Source organism: Mustelus asterias, chromosome 1 (genome assembly GCF_964213995.1).
Source record: "Mustelus asterias chromosome 1, sMusAst1.hap1.1, whole genome shotgun sequence".
In the NCBI taxonomy this organism is placed as follows: Eukaryota; Metazoa; Chordata; class Chondrichthyes; order Carcharhiniformes; family Triakidae; genus Mustelus; species Mustelus asterias.
Window position 1 is genome coordinate 177120849 of NC_135801.1, and position 20206 is coordinate 177141054.

Genomic DNA, 20206 nt, shown 5'->3' on the forward strand with positions numbered 1-20206 from the left:
ATGTAAATTGAGTCTGTGTCTTTATATGCTCTGTTTGTGAACAGAATTCCCACTCACCTGAAGAAGGGGCTTGCAGCTCCGAAAGCTTGTGTGGCTTTTGCTACCAAATAAACCTGTTGGACTTTAACCTGGTGTTGTTAAACTTCTTACTGTGTTTACCCCAGTCCAACGCCGGCATCTCCACATCACATTTTCCCATGAAGACAGAACTAAAGTACTTGTTTAATTGCTCTGCCGTTTCCTTGTTCTCTGCTGTAAATTCTCGTTTCAGATTGTAAAGGACCTACTTTATCTTCACTAATCTTTTTCTTTTTACATACTAATAGAAACCTTTACAGTCCACTTTCATGTCCTTGTAAGTTTAGTTTCGCTCTATTTTACCCTCTTAATCAATCTTTTGATCCTCCTTTGCTGAATTCTAAACTGCACTCAATCCTCAGATTTGCGACTACTTCTAGCAACTTTACACAACTCATCTTTGGATCTAATACTTAAACTTATTTTGTTAGGCATGGTTGAGTCACTTTTCCTGTTGTGCTTTTGCACCAGAAAGGAATGTACAACTGTTGCAATGCACACATTCATTAGCCATTGCCTATTCACTTTTTAACAAAGTTGCTTAATCTACTTTAGCCAACTCGCACCTCAGGCCATCATTATTTTCTTCGTTTAGATTTAGGACCCAAGCTTTGGATCCCACAAAATCCCACAATCAGTTAACCCGTTTTTAGGTGAGTTGTTTGTATCATATGTACTTCCAGCAAAAGATTTAGGATGGCCTACTGTACAGTTTAATTCACTTGATCATGCATTAAACTCACATCCCATTGAACTGTTCCAGGTTTATCTTTAAGGCAGGTCATATTGTGGCTGCAAACCTCACAGCACCTCTGCCTGAGACCAACAAAACCAAGTTGGTCACCAAACTACTTTTTTGCCTCCATTTTTGTCCTGATCCTGAGCCAACATTTTCTCCCCCTATTTTACTATGGTGACCTTTTCTCCACCTTCCATTTTGACCTGTTGTTTCTGCATACCCTGGTCAATTTTTCTCACACTACTCTGCAATCATTAGATTTCTGACCCTGGCTGAGACACTTTTTGAAGGCGATTATTTTAGATTTATCTTATTTTAGACAGAATACAGACACTGACAGAACTAACAGTAGGGAGAGGAATGATAACTTACTCGCATGTTAATGCAGTAAGAGATTTAAAACAAATAACTATAATTTTAAGACATAAAAGTTGATATTTTAAATGCATTTCGAAGTATTTTACTGCGATTAACATTTCAGTCAATGCAAGGTCCCGAAAGGCATAATGGGAACGTTCAATAGCTTAGAGCCAAAGGTATGGGAAGCCTTATTTAGCAGACTCATATTTGGGACATAATAAGGGAACACATTTTGCAATTTTATGAATAGAACATAGAACAGTACAGCACAGAACAGGCCCTTCGGCCCACGATGTTGTGCCGAACTTTGTCTGAAACCCAGATCAAGCTATTTCCTCCCTATCATCCCGAAGTACTCCATGTGCCTATCCAATAGCTTCTTAAATGTTCCTAAAGTTTCTGACTCCACTATCCCTGCAGGCAGTCCATTCCACACCCCAACCACTCTCTGAGTAAAAAACCTACCTCGGACATCCTTCCTATATCTCCCACCATGAACCCTATAGTTATGCCCCCTAGTTACCGCTCCATTCACCCGAGGAAATAGTCTTTGAACGTTCACTCTATCTATCCCCCTCATCATCTTATAAACCTCTATCAAGTCTCCTCTCAACCTCCTTCGTTCCAAAGAGAAAAGCCCAAGTTCCCTCAACCTTTCCTCATAAGACCTACCCTCCAAACCAGGCAGCATCCTGGTAAATCTCCTTTGCACTCTTTCCAGTGCTTCCACATCCTTCTTGTAGTAAGGTGACCAGAACTGCACACAATATTCCAAATGTGGTCTCACCAAGGTCCTGTACAGTTGCAGCATAACCCCACGGCTCTTAAACTCAAACCCCGTGTTAATGAACGCCAACACACTATAGGCCTTCTTCACAGCTCTATCCACTTGAGTGGCAACCTTCAGAGATCTATGGATATGAACCCCAAGATCTCTCTGTTCCTCCACATTCTTCAGAACCCTACCTTTGACCCTGTAATCCACATTTAAATTTGTCCTACCAAAATGAATCACCTCGCATTTGTCAGGGTTAAACTCCATTTGCCATTTTTCAGCCCAGCTCTGCATCCTATCTATATCTCTTTGCAGCCTACAACAGCCCTCCACCTCATCCACTACTCCACCAATCTTGGTGTCATCAGCAAATTTACTGATCCACCCTTCAGCCCCCTCCTCCAAGTCATTTATAAAAATTACAAATAGCAGAGGACCAAGCACTGATCCCTGTGGCACTCCGCTGGTAATCGGTTTCCTGTCCGAAAATTTTCCATCCACCACCACCCTCTGTCTTCTGTTAGATAGCCAGTTACCTATCCAATCGGCCAAACTTCCCTCTATCCCACACATCCTTACTTTCTTCATAAGCCGACCGTGGGGGACTTTATCAAACGCCTTACTAAAATCCATGTATATGACATCAACTGCACTAGCTTCATCTACACACTTAGTTACCTCCTCAAAAAATTCTATCAAATTTGTGAGGCAAGACTTGCCCTTCACAAATCCATGCTGACTATCCCGGATTAAGCTGCATCTTTCTAAATGGTCGTAAATCCTATCCCTAAGAACCTTTTCCATCAACTTACCGACCACCGAAGTAAGACTAACCGGCCTATAATTACCAGGGTCATTTCTATTCCCTTTCTTAAACAGAGGAACAACATTCGCCACTCTCCAGTCCTCTGGCACCACCCCCGTGGACAGAGAGGACCCAAAGATCAATGAATAGTTGGTTCACAGCCCAGACTTAGGACCCAGGAACACACGTCTATTCAACTTGGTGGTGAGCTGTGGGAACTTCAACTTTAACCTTTACGGTGGTGTTTCCCGTATCCAGGGAAGTAATTTTAGCCAAAAGGGGTGTAATGTCCGGTTAGTAGTGGACAAATGAGAAACCATTATGCTGAGGAGTACTAATTAATTGGCTGAAATAACTGACAAAAATTGATATTGATGTATGGACATTAAATGAAATTACTTTAAAAATAATGAAAGGCAGAGAATCAGATTAAGAAAATTATAACTGTTCTGTTTTATACTGATAACATTAAAACTTATTTGAGCGGTCCGGGTGTTTTGTATCTGTATCCTGTAACTTCTCCAATTGATCACTGGTTCAACCTTTATACTGTGACACTGGTTTCCTGAGCATATTTGCCAACTCATCGGAAAACATCGCTAACACCTTTTAAGGCTTTTTAGTCTACTAGGTCAGGAACAGGGGGAGGCAATGGCCTACTGGTATTATCGCTAGACTATTAATCCAGATACTCAACTAATGTTCTGGGGACCCAGGTTCAAATCCTGCCACGGCAAATGGTGGAATTGGAATTCAATAAAAAAATTATTTGGAATTAAGAATCTACTGATGACCATGAAATCATTGATGATTGTTGGAAAAACCCATCTGGTTCACTAATGTCCTTTAGGGAAGGAAATCTGCCATCCTTATCTGGTCTGGCGAACAAGTGACTCCAGAGCCACAGCAATGAGGTTGACTCTTAACTGCTCTTGGGCAACTAGCGATGGGCAATAAATGCTGGCCAGCCAGCAATGCCCATGTCCCATAAATGACTTAAAAAAAGGTGACTGGGGTGCGTTGCAGAGACTAAGTTGGGAAAATCTATTATTTCAATGTAATATAGTGCTCATTCCTTCTGACCAATGTTGTTGCCACCAAGCACCCTTGCCTTCTCACCACTCCCTCGCCTGATTCTCAATCTGAGTGTTTAGGTCTTGCTGCATTCTGCAGCTTCTTGTCTTGCATTTTTCTAATCCCACTCATATCAGCTATCACTATGACCATCACCCCAAGCAACTAATATCTATTTTCCCAATCCTGACAGAAGTTCCCATCACTATTTCTCAGGCATGACCTAGGAAAAGATTTAAATTAGCAAAATGTTTATAAATATCTAATGAACAATAATCTATAGCCAGTTCCCAGATTATGACACAAATGAGACTCGAGCACATGCCTCTAGAATGCTCATAACCTTGCCCAATTTCACTTTCCTGCCTGTTCTCCACAACCTTGGACTATGGTTTAACAATCTGTCCAAATCAACCTTGAATGGTCCAGCCATCACAGCTCTCTGGGGTAGAAAATTCTCAAGTTTTATAACCCCATGAAAGAGAAGAAATTCCTCTTCACCCCATCCTAAAGGGGAGACCACTTATTTTCAAACTGCCCTCGGTTCTAGATTTTGCCACCAAGAACAAACATTCTCTCATAAGAACGCAAGAAACCAGAGCAGGACTTACTCAGTTAATGGTAGGGCGTTGGGGAGAGTTACAGAACAAAGAGATCTAGGGGTACATGTTCATAGCTCCTTGAAAGTGGAGTCACAGGTGGACAGAGTGGTGAAGGTGGCATTCGGCATGCTTGGTTTCATCGGTCAGAACATTGAATACAGGAATTGGGACGTCTTGTTGAAGTTGTACAAGACATTGGTACGGCCACACTTGGAATACTGTGTGCAATTCTGGTCACCCTATTATAGAAAGAATATTATTAAACTAGAAAGAGTGCAGAAAAGATTTACTAGGATGTTACCGGGACTTGATGGATTGAGTTATAAGGAGAGGCTGAATAAACTGGGACTTTTTTCTCTGAAGCATAGGAGGCTGAGGGGTGACCTTATAGAGGTCTATAAAATAATGAGGGCATACATCAGCTAGATCGCCAATATCTTTTCCCAAAGGTAGGGGAGTCTAAAACTAGAGGGCATAGGTTTAAGGTGAGAGGGGAGAGATACAAAAGTGTCCAGAGGGGCAATTTCTTCACACAGAGGGTGGTGAGTGTCTGGAACAAGCTGCCAGAGGTAGTAGTAGAGGCGGGTACAATTTTATCTTTTAAAAAGCATATAGATAGTTACATGGGTACGATGGGTATAGAGGGATATGGGCCAAATGTGGGCAATTGGGATTAGTTTAGGGGTTTTAAAAAAAAGGGCGGCATGGACAAGTTGGGCCGAAGGGCTTGTTTCCATGCTGTAAACCTCTATGACTCTCCGACTCTAAATAGAAGCAGGAGTAGGCCACCAGGCCCTTCTAGCCTGCCCTGCCATTCAATACGATCACTGCTGATCTATACCAGCCTCAACTCCTTTTCTGTGCCAATTCCCCGTAGCCTTCTATTCCTTGGTCTATCAAATATTTATACACCTTCACTTTAAATATTTCTAATGATCCAGCCTCCACCACCCTTTGGGGCTGAGAATTCCAGAAATTCCACCTTAGCTTCCTAATTATTTTCTGTATGTGAATGCTGTGTGATTCATGTTAGAGGACACTCAGATCTCCATGTATCACAGCATTCTGCAGTCTCGATTTAAATATTATTCCACTCTCCTTTTCTTCCCACCATGTGGACAACCTCATTTTCCCCCTCTTTTTAAATCTTTTGCAGGACGTGGGCATTGCTGGCAAGATCAAAATTTAGTGTCCATCTCTCATTGCCCTTAAGAAGGTCATGGCAAGCCACTTTCTTGAACTGCTGTAGTCTATCTGTTGCAGATGCAGCTACAGAGCTGTTAAGAAGCTAGGTGTTATTGTGCAGGAAATCCATCTGCCAAATATTTGGCCAGTCAACTTATATTCCCTGCTGTGGATCTGGAGCCACAAATAAACTAGACCAAGTAAGGACACCAGATTTTGTTCCCCAAAAGGTATTAATGAACCAGATGGGCTTGCATAGTAAATTTGGTATTTATGTGCCAGTGTAAAGTGATCTCCACTAATGATCCCAGCTCAATATTCCAGATTATTGAATTCAGCTGTTGTCTCTGCATCATTAGCCCAAGTTTACAGCTCAGTTACATAACTAATATTCAACTGGTCCTCATTACATGTCCATCACAATTTACAATAAAAATATTCAATCACCATGAATCTGTGACCAAAATAATCCACCGGACAAACAGTATATTTTCGAAAGAATATGCACTCAATGTTGTGAATAAAATAACATTACAACAAAATTTTAGACAAACACACCCATTATTCAATGTTCCCTGGCCTAACTGTGGGACATTTGCTTTTTAACTAACAAGATTTTAAACAGTACAGTGAAATGTGCATTACACCTTCCCACCATACACCTTTTCAGAATTCTAAATTAATTTATGATTGGATCCTGTAGAGCAAGATCAGCACATAATTTTTCTGATTTTTGCAGCACCAAATTTAAATTCCCATTGACTTTTGTTTAAACTTCATTTTTAAAATAAAGGTAGTCACAATCAGAAGGTATAACTTAGAGTTTGAAACTGGGACCGTAATTCTAGCCTTCTGGAGTTCTACATGCGTAAATGGTTGTCAGAACTGCACAAACAGAAGTCTAAGACAGGTTATGTGCTATGCTCTCAGCTGTACAGGACATGTGCAGTCCAGGAAGAATGGGGCAGAGAAGGGAGGAGGAAAAAAAGCAGCAATTGATGATGTCTAATTTAAAAAACCCTCTTCTCCCCCCGCCACCCACCTTCAAAATAAAATCTTCCATTTTACAACTACAAGTAATATCATGCAAGGAATAGGTTAGTGTGTGATAAATGAAACCCATGCATTTTATTTGCTGAACAAGTGAAGTTGATGATATTTTATTTAAAAATAGCTTTGCTTTAAAAATAAAAAAAATAATGTTTCTGAGGTAATTCAATCCAACAACTTCACCACAGTCTAGTTAATTCAAACATAACACAGCATTTCCCAAGCAAAAATAAAATTGAACAAAATGGCAGGATGAAACTTGCTCTACCTGATGTCGGGATAGCAGTTGTTTCAGCTGATGACTCATTTGTTTTTCCGTTTGTTGTTATGAATGGAATAGCTGTTGCATTGGAATTTGTAATGTTTGGAGTCACTTCTCGCAAGGCCTTAGTTGTTTCAGTTGTAGCTAAAGTAGAATTCTCACTGGCAGCATCTGTTGTATTAAAATTTTGTGAATCATCTCCAGTCCTGGAGGTTGATCTTGGGTTGGGAGTAGTCTGGGTTGTTGAAGTTGCTCCTGGCATGCTTGAATTTGTTAAGCTTGGAGTGGAGATGATGGTGGCAGAAGGTGAAACTAAAAGCGAAAAGTAGATCAAAAACTGAAACTGGCTAAGGGCATGCAGTAAAAAAAACAATTTTATATGCATGAAGCAAGTAAGTGAGAAACAAAAAAGGGAACACAAGTGCCACATTGAGAAATGGCTTTCATATCACACACCAATACTACACTTGATCCATTATCTGTACAAAGCAAAATTCAGTTTTGTTAGACCACATCCAGAATACACAAGTCACAATCTTAAAATTTCACAACTGCAGACAGAAATACTCCAGTAGGTATATTCGATTCACTAGTAAAGCTACGTCTGTGGAATTGTTGATTTGATCAACTTAATTTTGTAAAAAAAAATTAATGTCAGTGTAGGCTGTAGTAAAATATTTCTACACCAAATATGAAATACAAATTGAATCTGCTAAACGATTAATAAAATTAATTCAATTCTTATTTAAATTAAACTTATGTTTTATGATGACTTTATTGCAGAGTGAAGTAATTTAAGAAGTGGTTTCCAATTCATTAATCGGAAACTGAGCAGTGTGTGTGGTTGTAATGCAGTGTCTGCACTAATTTCACATTACCTACCTGTTGTGTTCTGTGCTTGGAGGCATGCAAAACCACTGCACAACAGCAGCAAGAGGAGAAACCAGGAATCCATGGTTATGCTGGAAATAAAAGTGAAAAGATATTTTTAATCCAAGTATGTCTTGTAGCACAATTCTCACTATAAAAATACAACACACAATATTTGCTTGAAGTTTGAGATTTGTCTTATAACTGAGAAAATGAATAAAATGTTAAATTACAAGGAACCAGAATTACGTGTTAAAATTACTACCTAATACTAAGGGGGGCTTCTCTACCAGCAAGAGTTTGCTTAATGCATTTCACTTGAGTGCAAAATCAAAGCTGACCAGTGCAGTACTGAGGAAGTGTTGCATGTCAGATGTGCAATCTTTTGGATGAGATTTTTAACTGAGGCCGAATCTGCTTGCTCAGGTGGATGTCAAACAACCCATGGCTCTATTTCAAAGAAGAGCAGGGGAGTTATCGCCAGGGTCCTGGTTATTATTCCTCAATCAACAAGAAACAGATTATCTGCTCATCATCACTGCTCTGTGTGGGAGTTTGCTGCACACATATTGGTTGCCAGTTTTTTAAATTTCAGTGGTAACTACAGAAACTTTGACAGGAACAGGCAGAGGCAAGGTTGAGCCGTTGGAGAGATCACACAGATCCCCAAACAACTCATCTACTGACCCTCCCAGCAGTACCTGCCCATATATCTTCAGATCACACAATGCACTTATCAACCATCTCAGAACCAGTCGAACTGGAGTGGAAGCAAGCCATCCTCGATCTTGATTGCCTAAGAATGCAATTTACTGCCTGCTAAAGGTGTTTAACACCCATCTTCTCTCATTTTACCAATAATTGTTCATGTCAATGACTACTATAAGAAAATTGCCAATACATAGATACAAACAGGGAAATCAAATCTGGCTAAGGATACAGAAATATGAGACAAAAGTGCAGATCACACTGGAAGGATAGTTTCCATTGAATATGGGACAGAAGTATCATAAAGAAAGCTCGAAGGAAAACTCTTGCCCTCTTTTATATCGATGCGGCGATGGTCCCTGGAGTGGGCCAGCAGCCATCGTCAACACCTGTCAACAGGCAGTTTGGGGGTTGGGCAAGCAAAATTAAATTACCGAACCTCAATTCAAATATGACATCCAATAAGTGGCAAAACAATTGCAGCGTTCTGCAAGAAACATAGAAATGAGAAGGAGTAGGCCATTCGGCCCTTCGAAACTGCCCCACCATTCATTATGATCATGGCTGATCATCAACATCCTGATCCTCCCCGTCCCCCCATGTCTCTTGATCCCTTTAGCCCCAAGAGTTTTACCTAATTTCTTTTTGAAATCAGACAATGTTTTGGCCTCAACTACATTGTGAATTCCACACGTGCACCACTCTCTGGGTGAAGAAATTTCTCCTCACCTTAGAACATAGAACAGGCCCGTCGGCCCCATAAGTTGTGCCGAACATATCCCTACCTTTTAGGCCTACCGAGAACCCTCCAACATATTAAGTCCCATGTACTCATCCAGGAGTCTCTTAAAAGACCCTATTGAGTTTGCCTCCACCACCACTGACGGCAGCCGATTCCACTCGCACACCACCCTCTGTGAAAAACTTCCCCCTAACATTTCCCCTGTACCTACCCCCCAGCACCTTAAACCTGTGTCCTCTCGTAGCAGTCATTTCCACCCTGGGAAAAAGCCTCTGAGAGTCCACTCGATCTATGCCTCTCAACATCTTATATACCTCTATTAGGTCTCCTCTCATCCTACGTCTCTCCAAGGAGAAAAGACCGTGCTCCCTCAGCCTAACCTCATAGGGCATGCCACTCAATCCAGGCAACATCCTTGTAAATCTCCTCTGCACCTTTTCAATCTTTTCCACATCCTTCCTGTAATGAGGCGACCAGAACTGAGCACAGTACTCCAAGTGGGGTCTGACGAGGGTCTTATATAGCTGCAACATTATCCCCGGACTCCTAAACTCAATCCCTCGATTAATAAAGGCCAGCACATCATACGCCTTCTTAACCACCTCCTCCATCTGCGGGGCCGATTTTAGAGTCCTATGGACCCGGACCCCAAGGTCCTTCTGATCCTCTACAGTACTAAGAGTCTTTCCCTTTATATTGTACTCCTTCATCCCATTTGACCTGCCAAAATGGACCACTACGCATTTATCTGGGTTGAAGTCCATCTGCCACTTCTCCGTCCAGTCTTGCATCCTATCTATGTCCCTCTGTAACTTCTGACATCCCTCCAGACTATCCACAACCCCGCCAACCTTCGTGTCGTCGGCAAACTTACCAACCCACCCCTCCACTTCCTCATCCAGGTCATTTATGAAAATGACAAACAGCAAGGGTCCCAGAACAGATCCCTGGGGCACACCACTGGTGACCGACCTCCATTTAGAAAAAGACCCATCTATACCCACTCCCTGCCTCCTTTGGGCAAGCCAGTTCTGGATCCACCGGGCAGCAGCCCCTTGGATCCCATGCCCTCTCACTTTTTCTAGAAGCCTTGCATGGGGGACCTTATCGAACGCCTTGCTAAAATCCATATAAACCACATCAACCGCTTTCCCTTCATCAATGTGTTTAGTCACATTTTCGAAGAACTCCACCAAACTCGTAAGGCACGATCTGCCTTTGACAAAGCCATGCTGAGTTTCTTGAGCATACTAAACCTCTTTAAATGCTCATAAATCTTGTCCCTCAGGATCTTCTCCATCAGCTTACCAACCACTGAGGTTAGACTCACCGGTTGGTAATTTCCTGGGCTATCCCTATTCCCCTTCTTGAAAATAGGAACCACATCCGCAATCCTCCAATCCTCCGGCACCTCTCCCGTCTCCATCGACGACGCAAAGATCATCGCCGACGCAAAGATCATCGCCAGAGGCTCTGCAATCTCTTCCCTCGCCTCCCACAGTAACCTGGGATACATCCCATCCGGACCCGGCGACTTATCTATCTTGATGCCATTCAAAGATTCCTCTTTGTTAAAGTCCACATACTCAATCTTTTCAGTCCATCGCAAGCCCGCAGTACATCCACCCAGGTCCTTCTCCTCTGTGAAAACCGAGGCAAAATACTCATTAAGCACCTCTGCCATTTCTACTGGTTCCGTACAGATTTTCCTGCCTTCACCTTTTATAGGCCCTATTCCTTCACGTCTCATCTTTTTACTCTTCACATATTTATAGAACGCTTTAGGGTTTTCCTTAATCCTACCTGCCAAGGCCTTCTCGTGACCCCTTCTGGCTCTCCTAATTTCCTTCTTTAGTCCCTTCCTACAAGCCGTATACTCATCTAGATCCCAATCTTCGCCAAGCTCTCTGAACCTTTTGTATGCTTTCCTTTTCTTCCCGACTAGGTCCCGCACAGCTTTCGTGCACCACGGTTCCTTTAACCTACCAACTCCTCCCTGTCTGCTCGGAACGTTGTCCTGTAGAACTCTAGACAGACATTCCTTGAAAAACTGCCACCTCTCTTCAGTACATTTCCCCGAGAATACCTCCTTCCAATTTACTCCTCTAATTTGCTGCCTTATGTCTTCATATTTCCCCTTACTCCATATAAACGCTTTCCTAGCTTGCCTGATCCTCTCTTTCTGCAATGCAAGCATAAAGGAGATAGAGTTATGACCGCTATCCCCAAGATGCTCTCCCACTGAGAGATCTGACACCTGTCCAGGCTCATTGGTCAGTATCAGATCAAGTACAGCCTCTCCTCTTGTAGGCTTGTCCACATGCTGTGTCAGGAAACCCTCTTGAACACACCTAACGAACTCCTCCCCATCCAATCCCCTTACCCTTGGGATATTCCAATCTATGTTTGGGAAATTAAAGTCTCCCATCACACCAACTCTGCTATTATTGCAACTCTCCAGGATCTGTTTCCCTATCTGCTCCTCCACCTCCCTGTTACTATTGGGCGGCCTGTAGAAAACTCCCAGCAAAGAGATCGACCCCTTCCCACTCCGAACTTCCACCCACAGAGACTCTGTAGACAATCCCTCCACAACATACACCTTCTCTACAGCTGTGACACTATTCCTGGTCAGCAGTGCCACTCCACCCCCTCTCTTGCCTCCCTCCCTGTCCTTCCTGAAACATCTGAATCCCGGCACCTGGAGTATCCAGTTCTGTCCCTGAGACATCCAAGTCTCCGTAATGGCCACCACATCACACTTCCAGGCATCGATCCACGCTCTGAGCTCATCCCCTTTATTCACTATACTCCTGGCATTAAAGTAAACACATCTCAATCCTTTGGTCTGAGCTCTCCCCTTCTCTATCCCCCGTCCATCCTCCCTATTGTACTGTCTATAACCCTTCTCTGTTTGCGAGCTAACTTCCTCACTCCCAGTCACCTTAGTTTAGAAGGTTTACCCCTTATCCTCAAACTATGACCCCCAAGTTCTGGACTCCCCGACCATAGGGAACATTCTTTCTGAATCTACCCTGTCTATCCCTGTTAGAATTTTATAAGTTTCTATGAGATCCCCTCTCACACTTCTAAACTCCAGTGAATATAATCCTAACGACTTAATCTCTCCTCATAGGACAGACATGCTATCCCAGGAATCAGCCTGGTAAACCTTCACTGTACTCCCTCGATAGCAAGGAAACCCTTCCTCAGACAAGGACACTAAAACTGTACACAATACTCCAGGTGTGGCCTCACCAATGCCCTATACAATTGCAGTAAAACATCCCTATCCCTAACTCCAAGATGACGCCAGAGCGAGGCAACTTCTTGCAAGCTGTGCCCAACATAGCTTCGAATTCTATCTTTTACTCTCGTTCTATGCTTCCAAAACTTCATTCTAATTCTTTTCTTTCTCTACACCCCAGCTAGGACTGTAACACTACATTCTGCACTCTCGTGTTTCCTTCTCTATGAACGGTATGCTTTGTCTGGAAAGCACGCAAGAAACAATACTTTTCACTGTATGTTAATACACGGGACAATAATTAATCAAATCAAATACTCTTGCTTTGAAGGCCAACATACCATTTGCCTTCTTTACTGCCTGCTGTATCTGCACGCTTACTTTCAGCGACTGATGCACAAGGACACCACGGTTTCGTTGAGTATCCCTCTCTAAATTTACACCCGTTCAAGTAATAATCTGTTTTCCCATTATTGCTACCAAAGTGGATAACCTCATATTTATCCACATTATACTGCATCTGCCATGCATATGCCCACATTGTCAGCCTGTCCAAATCATGCCGAAGCATTTCTGCATCGTCCTCACAGCTTGCCCTCCCACCCGACTTTGTATCATCTGCAAATTTGGAGATAATACATTTAAAGTTTATTTATTAGTCACAAGTAAGGCTTACATTAACACCGCAATGAAGTTACTGTGAAATTCCCCAAATCGCCGCAGTCCAGCACCTGTTCGGGTCAATGCACCTAACCAGCATGTCTGCCCTCTTCCAAATCATTGATGTATAGTGTGAACAGTTGGGATCCTAGCACAGATCCCTGCGGTACCCCACTAGTCACTGCCTGCTAAACAGAAAAAGACCCATTTATGCCAACTCTATGCTTCGTATCTGCTAACTAGCTTTCTATCCATCTCCAGACATTACCTGCAATCCTTTGCACTTGAAAGTTATATAGTAGTCTATGTGAGACTTTGTCTAAAGCCTTCGGAAAGTCTAAATAAAACACATCCACTGGTTGTCCTGTCAACTCTACCAGTTATATCCTCAAAGAATTCTAATAGATGCTTCAAGCATGATTTTCCTTTTGTAAATCCATGCTGACTTTGTCTGATTATCCCATTGACTTCTAAATTCTGAGTTATGAAATCCTTGATAATGGACTCTTGCAACTTTCAGCTCACTGGTCTATAGTTCCCTGTTTTCTATCTACTTTTCTTTTTGAATAGCGGGCTTACATCAGCTACCCTCCAATCTGTAGGGACCAATCCAGAGTCCAAAGAATTTTGAAAAATGACCAATGGATTTACTATTTCCAGGGCCACATCCTTAAATACTCTGGGATGAAGATTATCAGGTCCAGGAGATTTATCCACCTTCAATCCCATCAATTTCCTCAAAACCATTTCTCTACTAATGCTGAATTCCTTCAGCTCTTCACTAAAACTTGTTTCTCTCAGAACTTCTGATACATTATTCATGTCTTCCTTTGTGAAGACTGAAGTAAAGTACAACTCCTTGGCCATTTCTTTGTTCCCTGTATCGCGACAGCAAAGAAGTTATGGTTACCTAGTCACGACCATCAACTCCCTGAAGACAATGCGTAGAGTTACAGCAGGAGAGAAGCAAATAATAGAAATGCCTTCGACAATATATTTCGTCCACTCAACAAGATTATGAATTCTGCTGTTTCTGACTGCAAGAGGTCTACATTCGTTTTTGTCAAACTTTTTCTTTTTGCATACCTATAGAAACTTTTACAGTCAGTTTTTATGTTCCCCGCTATGTTACTTTCATACTCTATTTTCGCCTTCTTGATCAATCCTTGGCCCACCTTTGCTGAATTTTAAACTGCTCCCAATCCTCAGGTCTATTGTTTTTTCTTGCCAATTTGCATGCTTCTTCCTTGAATCTAATACCATCTCAAATTCCCCTGTAAGCCATGGTTTGACCGCAGCTCCCTTACCACTCTTGCGCCAAATAAGAATAAACTTAGGGCGTTCACCTATTTGTTCCTTAAATGTCTGCTATTGCCTGTCCTCTGCCTTTCCTTTCAGTAATGTTTCCCAGTCCATCTTGGCCAATTCATGTCACGTGCCATCATAGTTATGTTTATTGAGATTCAGGTCCCTGGTCTCAGAATTAATGACATTATCCACCCTGACAAAGAATTCTGTCAAGCAAGCCATACCACCTTCTTGACCACTCTGTCAACTTGTGTTGCTATTTTCAGGAAACTGTGGACCTATACACCTAGATCCTTCTGTATGTTAATGGTTCTAAGGGTTATGCCATTTACTGTATACTTCCCCACTGTCTTGGACCTTCCAAAATGCGTTACCTTGTATTTGTCTGGATTAAATTCCATCTGCCATTTCTCTGCCCAAGTCTCCAGTCTATCTATATCCTGCTGTTTCCTCTGGCAATCCTCCTCACTCTCCACAGCTCCCCCAATCTTTGTGTTGTCCGCAAACTTGCTAATCAGAACACCTACATTCTCCTCAGAATCATTTATATATATTACAAATGACAGGGGTCCCAGCACTGATCCCTGCGCAACACCACTGATCACAGTAAAAAAAAACCTTTAACCCGCCTTCTACGAGCAAGCCAGTTCTATATCCTTCTTACCAGCTCACCAAGGATCCCAGGTGACTTCATTTTCTGTATCAGTCTGTCATAAGGGACCTTGTCAAAGGCCTTGCAAAAGTCCATGTAGACAACATGCGCTGCCCTGCTCTCATCAATCATCTTTGTCACTGTGCCAAAGTCAACTGGCGAATAGACACACCCTGGTACTCATGAACCAAACTCGTATCAGGGAAGCAGCTGAGGGCGTCCATAAGCCAGGTTCTGGACTCCAGCTGTGGGAACAGCACAGATGTCGCATCTTTGTTCTCTGCAAGAATCTCATATCCAAGTACCCTGTAACAGCATTCCATGACGTTGTGTCCGCATTCAGCACACCTTAGGGGCAAGGCAGGATGGGGCGAGGCATTCCTCCACCTCGTTAGCATTCCTGACAAATGACGGTGCGATGCTGAAGGGAACAGGTGATGAAGCCTACCAAAGTATCAAGTGCTGTTAAAGTCCATATGCCTGCTGTATCTCAGCTGCATCTCCATGAAATAATCCTCCTCACAGTGTGTATGTACTTTGGTGTTCTCATGCACCAACTGCTCTTGCTCTTCTGAGGTGGTAGAAGTTTCGGGTTTAGTGGGTGCTTAAAAAGAAGTCTTTGATAGTTGCAGTGCATCTTACACATGCCAATGGTGGGAGGAATAAGTGTTTAAAGTGGTAGATAGGGCGACAATCTGACAGACTGTTTCGCTCTGGATAGTGTTGAGTTTCCTGGGGTTGTTGGAGCTACACTAATCCAGACCACGAGAAGGTTTTCAACCACACTTCCGACCTGTACCTTACAGATGGTGTAACGGCTTTGGCAAATCAGGACTCGAGATACGCACCATAGAATACTCAACATTTGACGTACCCTTGTAATCAGAGTGTTGATGTCACTGTTCCAGGTTAAATATTTGGCCTGTGGTGACTCCCACAGGATGCTGGTGGTGGAGGATTCGGAGATGGTATCATAGAATCATACAGTGCAGGAGAGGCCCTTTGGTCCATCGGGTCCACACCAACACATTAGAAACACCTGAACTCGCACCTAATTCCATCTGCCTGCACTTGGCCCATAGCCCTGAATGTAATAACATGCCAAGTGCTCACCCAGATGCTTTTTCAAGGATGTGAAGCAACCCGCCTCTACCACCCTCCCAGACAGCGCATTGCAAACCATCACTACCCTCTGGGTAAAGATGTCTGTCCTCACATCCCCTCTAAATCTCCTGTCCCAGACCTTGAAACCTATGTCCTCTCGTGACTGACCCATCAAGTAAGGGGAACAACTGCTCCCTATCCACTCTGTCCATGCCCTTCATAATCTTGCACACCTCGATCAGGTCATCCCTCAGTCTTCTCTGCTCCAATGAAAACAAAACAAGCCTTTCCAACTTCTCTTCATAACTTAAATGTTCCATCCCAGGCAGCACCCTGTGAATCTCCTCTGCACCCCTTCCAGTGCAATCACACCCTTCCGATAATGTGGTGACCAGAACTGTACACAGTACTCTAACTGTGGCCTCACCAAAGTTCTATACAACTCCAACATGACTTCCCTACTTTTGTAATCTATGTCTCGACTGATCAAGGCGAGTGTCCCATATGTTTTCACCACCTTAATAACATGCCCTTCTCTTTCAGAGATCTGTGGACAAACATGCCACAGTCCCTTTGTTCCACAGAACTTCCTAGTGTCCTACCATTTATTGAATACGTCCTTGTCAAATTACTCCTTCCAAAGTGCATCACCTCTCACTTTTCAGTGTTAAATTCCATCTGCCACTTATCTGCCCAATTGACCGTTCCACCTAAAACTTCTTGTAACCCAAGTCACTCTGCCTTGCTGTTAACCACCTGGCTAATCTTTGTGTCATCCAAAAATTTACTAATCCTACCCCCCACATAGTCGTAAGTGTCATTTATATATATGACGAATAATAGGGGGCCCAGCACAGATTCCAGTGGTACGCCACTGGACACTGGCTTCCAGTCACTAAAGTAGCCTCTGTCATCACCCTATGTCTCCTACAATTGAGCCAATTTTGAATCCAGTTTATCAAATTACCCTGTATCCCATGTGAATTTACCTTCTTTACAAGTCTCCCATGTGGGACCTTGTCAAAGGATTTGCTGAAATCCGTATAAACTACATCAACTGCACTATCCTCATCTACATGCCTGATCACCTCCTCAATCAGATTTGTTAAGCAGGACCTCCCTCTGACGAACCATACTGACTATCCCTGATCAAACTTTGCCTCTCCAAGCGGAGATAGAGAAACCTCTGAAAGAGAGCATCTAATAGTTTCCCTACCACTAATGTGAGACTCACTGGTCTGTAGTTCCCTGGTTTATATCTACAACCCTTCTTAAATAGCAGAACCACATTAGCTCTTCTCCAGTCATCTGGCAATACCTCACGGCCGGAGAGGAATTGAAAATTTGGGTCAGAGCCCCTGCAATTTCCTCCCTTGCCTTCCACAGCAGCCTAAGGCACAATTCATCTGGACCTGGAGATTTATCCACTTTTAAGGCTGCGAACACCTCCAATTGCTTGTCCTTCCCTACGTCAATTTGCTCAAGAACCTCAGTCTCTCCCTGTGAATTCCATGCCATCTTCCTCATTCTCTTGGGTGAAGATGGATGTGAAGGATTCAATCAATACTCTACCAATGTCCTCTGGCTCCACCCACAGATTCCCCCCTTGTTCCCTAACGGACCCTCTTTCCCTGGTTATCCTCTTCCCATTGATATACTTTTAGAATATCTTGGGATTTTCCTTACTTTTACCAGCCAGAGCTTTCTCACATCCCCTCTTTGCATTCCTAATTGCTTTCTTAAGCTCCACCCGGCACTTTCTATACCTCAGTAATGCCTCCACTGATTTGCTCTCCCTTGTACTTTTTAAAAAGCCTTTCTTTTCCTTCTCACTGTATCCTGGATATCTCTGGTCATCCATGTTTCTCTGGGCTTGTTATTCCTACCTGTCACCCGAGAGGGAATATGCTGGGTTTGCATCCTCCCCATTTCCTTTTTGAATGCTCCCCCCTGCTCTTCTGTAGATTTTCCCATTAGTAGCGGTTCCCAGTCTACCTTGGCCCGATCCTACCTTATTTTATTGTATACCATAAATTAGCAAAGGGAGGAATGTGACCGAGAGCCCCATCACTGGCCTTCTGTCATGTTGTTAATAACCTCATTACAACTCGTTTACTTGACATTTGACACTATTTCATTTAGCTTGGTTTTCTTGTTCATATAGTTCATATAGTACATGTCCAGAAGTTGCACATGCTCTGATCTCCGTGGTTGGGAGATTCCATTTGTAAAAGGGAATGTATTTTTGAAAGGGGGATTCAACTTTTTGACAGTAGCCCACACCTGTAAAGCCATACTGGTGAAGTGCTTGTTTTGTGTTTATTAACTGTGTGTTATTTTAGTCCATCAAAAGTCTTTTTTTTGGTATATTGCAAATCTTTTTTTGTACTCAGATTTGGAGTATAAATAAACAGCTTTGCACAAAGGTGTCATTGTGTGCTTCGCCCTCATCTATATTTTGTTTAGCCCACCTTCAGGACCATGTTACCCTCATCCAAATCAGAGGTGTGATATTTGGTGGCAGCAGTGGGATGGCAAGCCGCAGAATACTTCAGTCCCACAGAAGTATGCCTGGGCTCTGCTCCAGCAAAGGTTGGCCTGCAAAGGATGACGGTGAGGTCTGGGACACAGTAGAAGAAAAAGCCCCAGTGGGGCCTGGAGCAAGATCAAAGTTTGGAAGGAGCCACTGTGAGCAGGCTGAGCTGCTGTCCTTGTTTCGGGAGTTCACCACTGCCGAGAAGATAGGAGAGATTGATGGAGGAAATCCAGGGCTGGAAGACAGCAATGATGTCATCCTCCATGGGCTGAGCAGATGACCTCACAAACATCCTACCAGAAGGCACGAAAGATGCTGTCTTTCCAAGCAGGAGAAGACATTGAAAATTATCTTCTCAGATTTGAACAATTGGCCAAGACTTAGGATGGCCAGAGACAGAGTGAGCTTGCCGCCTGATTCCATTGCTTTCTGGCAAGTCATTGGAAGCCTACACTGCGATGGATGAGGATCGGTCCCAACAGCTATCCTAACCTCAGGGAGGCACTGATGGCCACATCTGACATTTCAGCTGCGACATATTGGTTTCAGTTCAGAGCATTCACACACCAGCAGGAGAGACCTCCAAGGAGATCTACACCCACCTAAAGGAATTGCATCGCAGGTGGATTAAGCCAGAAGAGCTGTCCAATGAGCAGATCGAGGAGAGAATCATCTTTCTTTCAGGTTCTTCCTGTGGACACACAGACATGGGTGAAAGAGCACGAGCCTGCCAACGAACTCAAGGAACTGAGGCTGGCACAGCAATATCGACCTGCATGTTGGAGCAAACCCAGACCCTACCATCAAGTACACAGACCAGCCAGGGACAAATAAGGTTATACCAATCCACGTAAGGGCAGCACGGTGGCAAGCACAACTGCCTCACCGCACCATGGACCCAGGTTCAACTGGCATTGGACGACGGTCAGTATGGAGTTTGCACATTCTCCCACTGTCCGTGTAGGTTACCTCTGGGTGCTCCAGCTTCCTCCCACAGTCCAAAGATGGGCAGGTTAGGTTAATTGGCCAAGCTAAACTGCCCCCAAAATGTGCAGATTAGGGGGATTAGCAGGATAAATACGTAGCGTTACGGGGCTAGGGCTTGGGTAAGATGCTGCGCCCACCAGAGAGTTGGTGCAGGCTCGATGGGTTGAATGGCCTCCTGCACTGCAGGGATTCTATGATTAATGACGCCAAGGGAGACAACAGGGCTAAGAGGGACAGCTCTAATATTAGTAATGTCAAACTGATCTGTTTCTAATGCCAGCAGGAAGGCCATAAGGCTTTTGTGTGGCCTCGTCGAAAACCAGAATGTCCAGTTTTTGCCATGTGCCTCGTGGTGGTGATGTTAATATGGGAAAAAAACACTGATCCTGCTGAGTTACTAGCGAATACAGTAAGAAGTCTCACAACACGAGGTTAAAGTCCAACAGGTTTATTTGGCAGCAC

General features: G+C 43.3%; 1 protein-coding gene across 4 annotated transcripts in view; it reads right to left on the bottom strand.

The window, feature by feature from the left end:
- ptpra (protein tyrosine phosphatase receptor type A) overlaps positions 1 to 20206 on the bottom strand; it is a 242820-nt gene that overhangs the window by 114955 nt on the left and 107659 nt on the right. For 3 of the 4 annotated variants that reach the window (XM_078223448.1, XM_078223458.1, XM_078223438.1), the window contains 2 exons: positions 7813 to 7892; positions 6937 to 7242 (listed from right to left, as the gene is read on the bottom strand). In XM_078223448.1, the coding sequence (XP_078079574.1) occupies positions 6937 to 7242; positions 7813 to 7885 (379 nt within the window). In that variant the 5' untranslated portion in view covers positions 7886 to 7892. Of the gene's footprint in view, positions 1 to 6927; positions 7243 to 7812; positions 7893 to 20206 lie in introns of all 4 variants that reach the window. The other variant, XM_078223467.1, reaches the window with a different exon arrangement.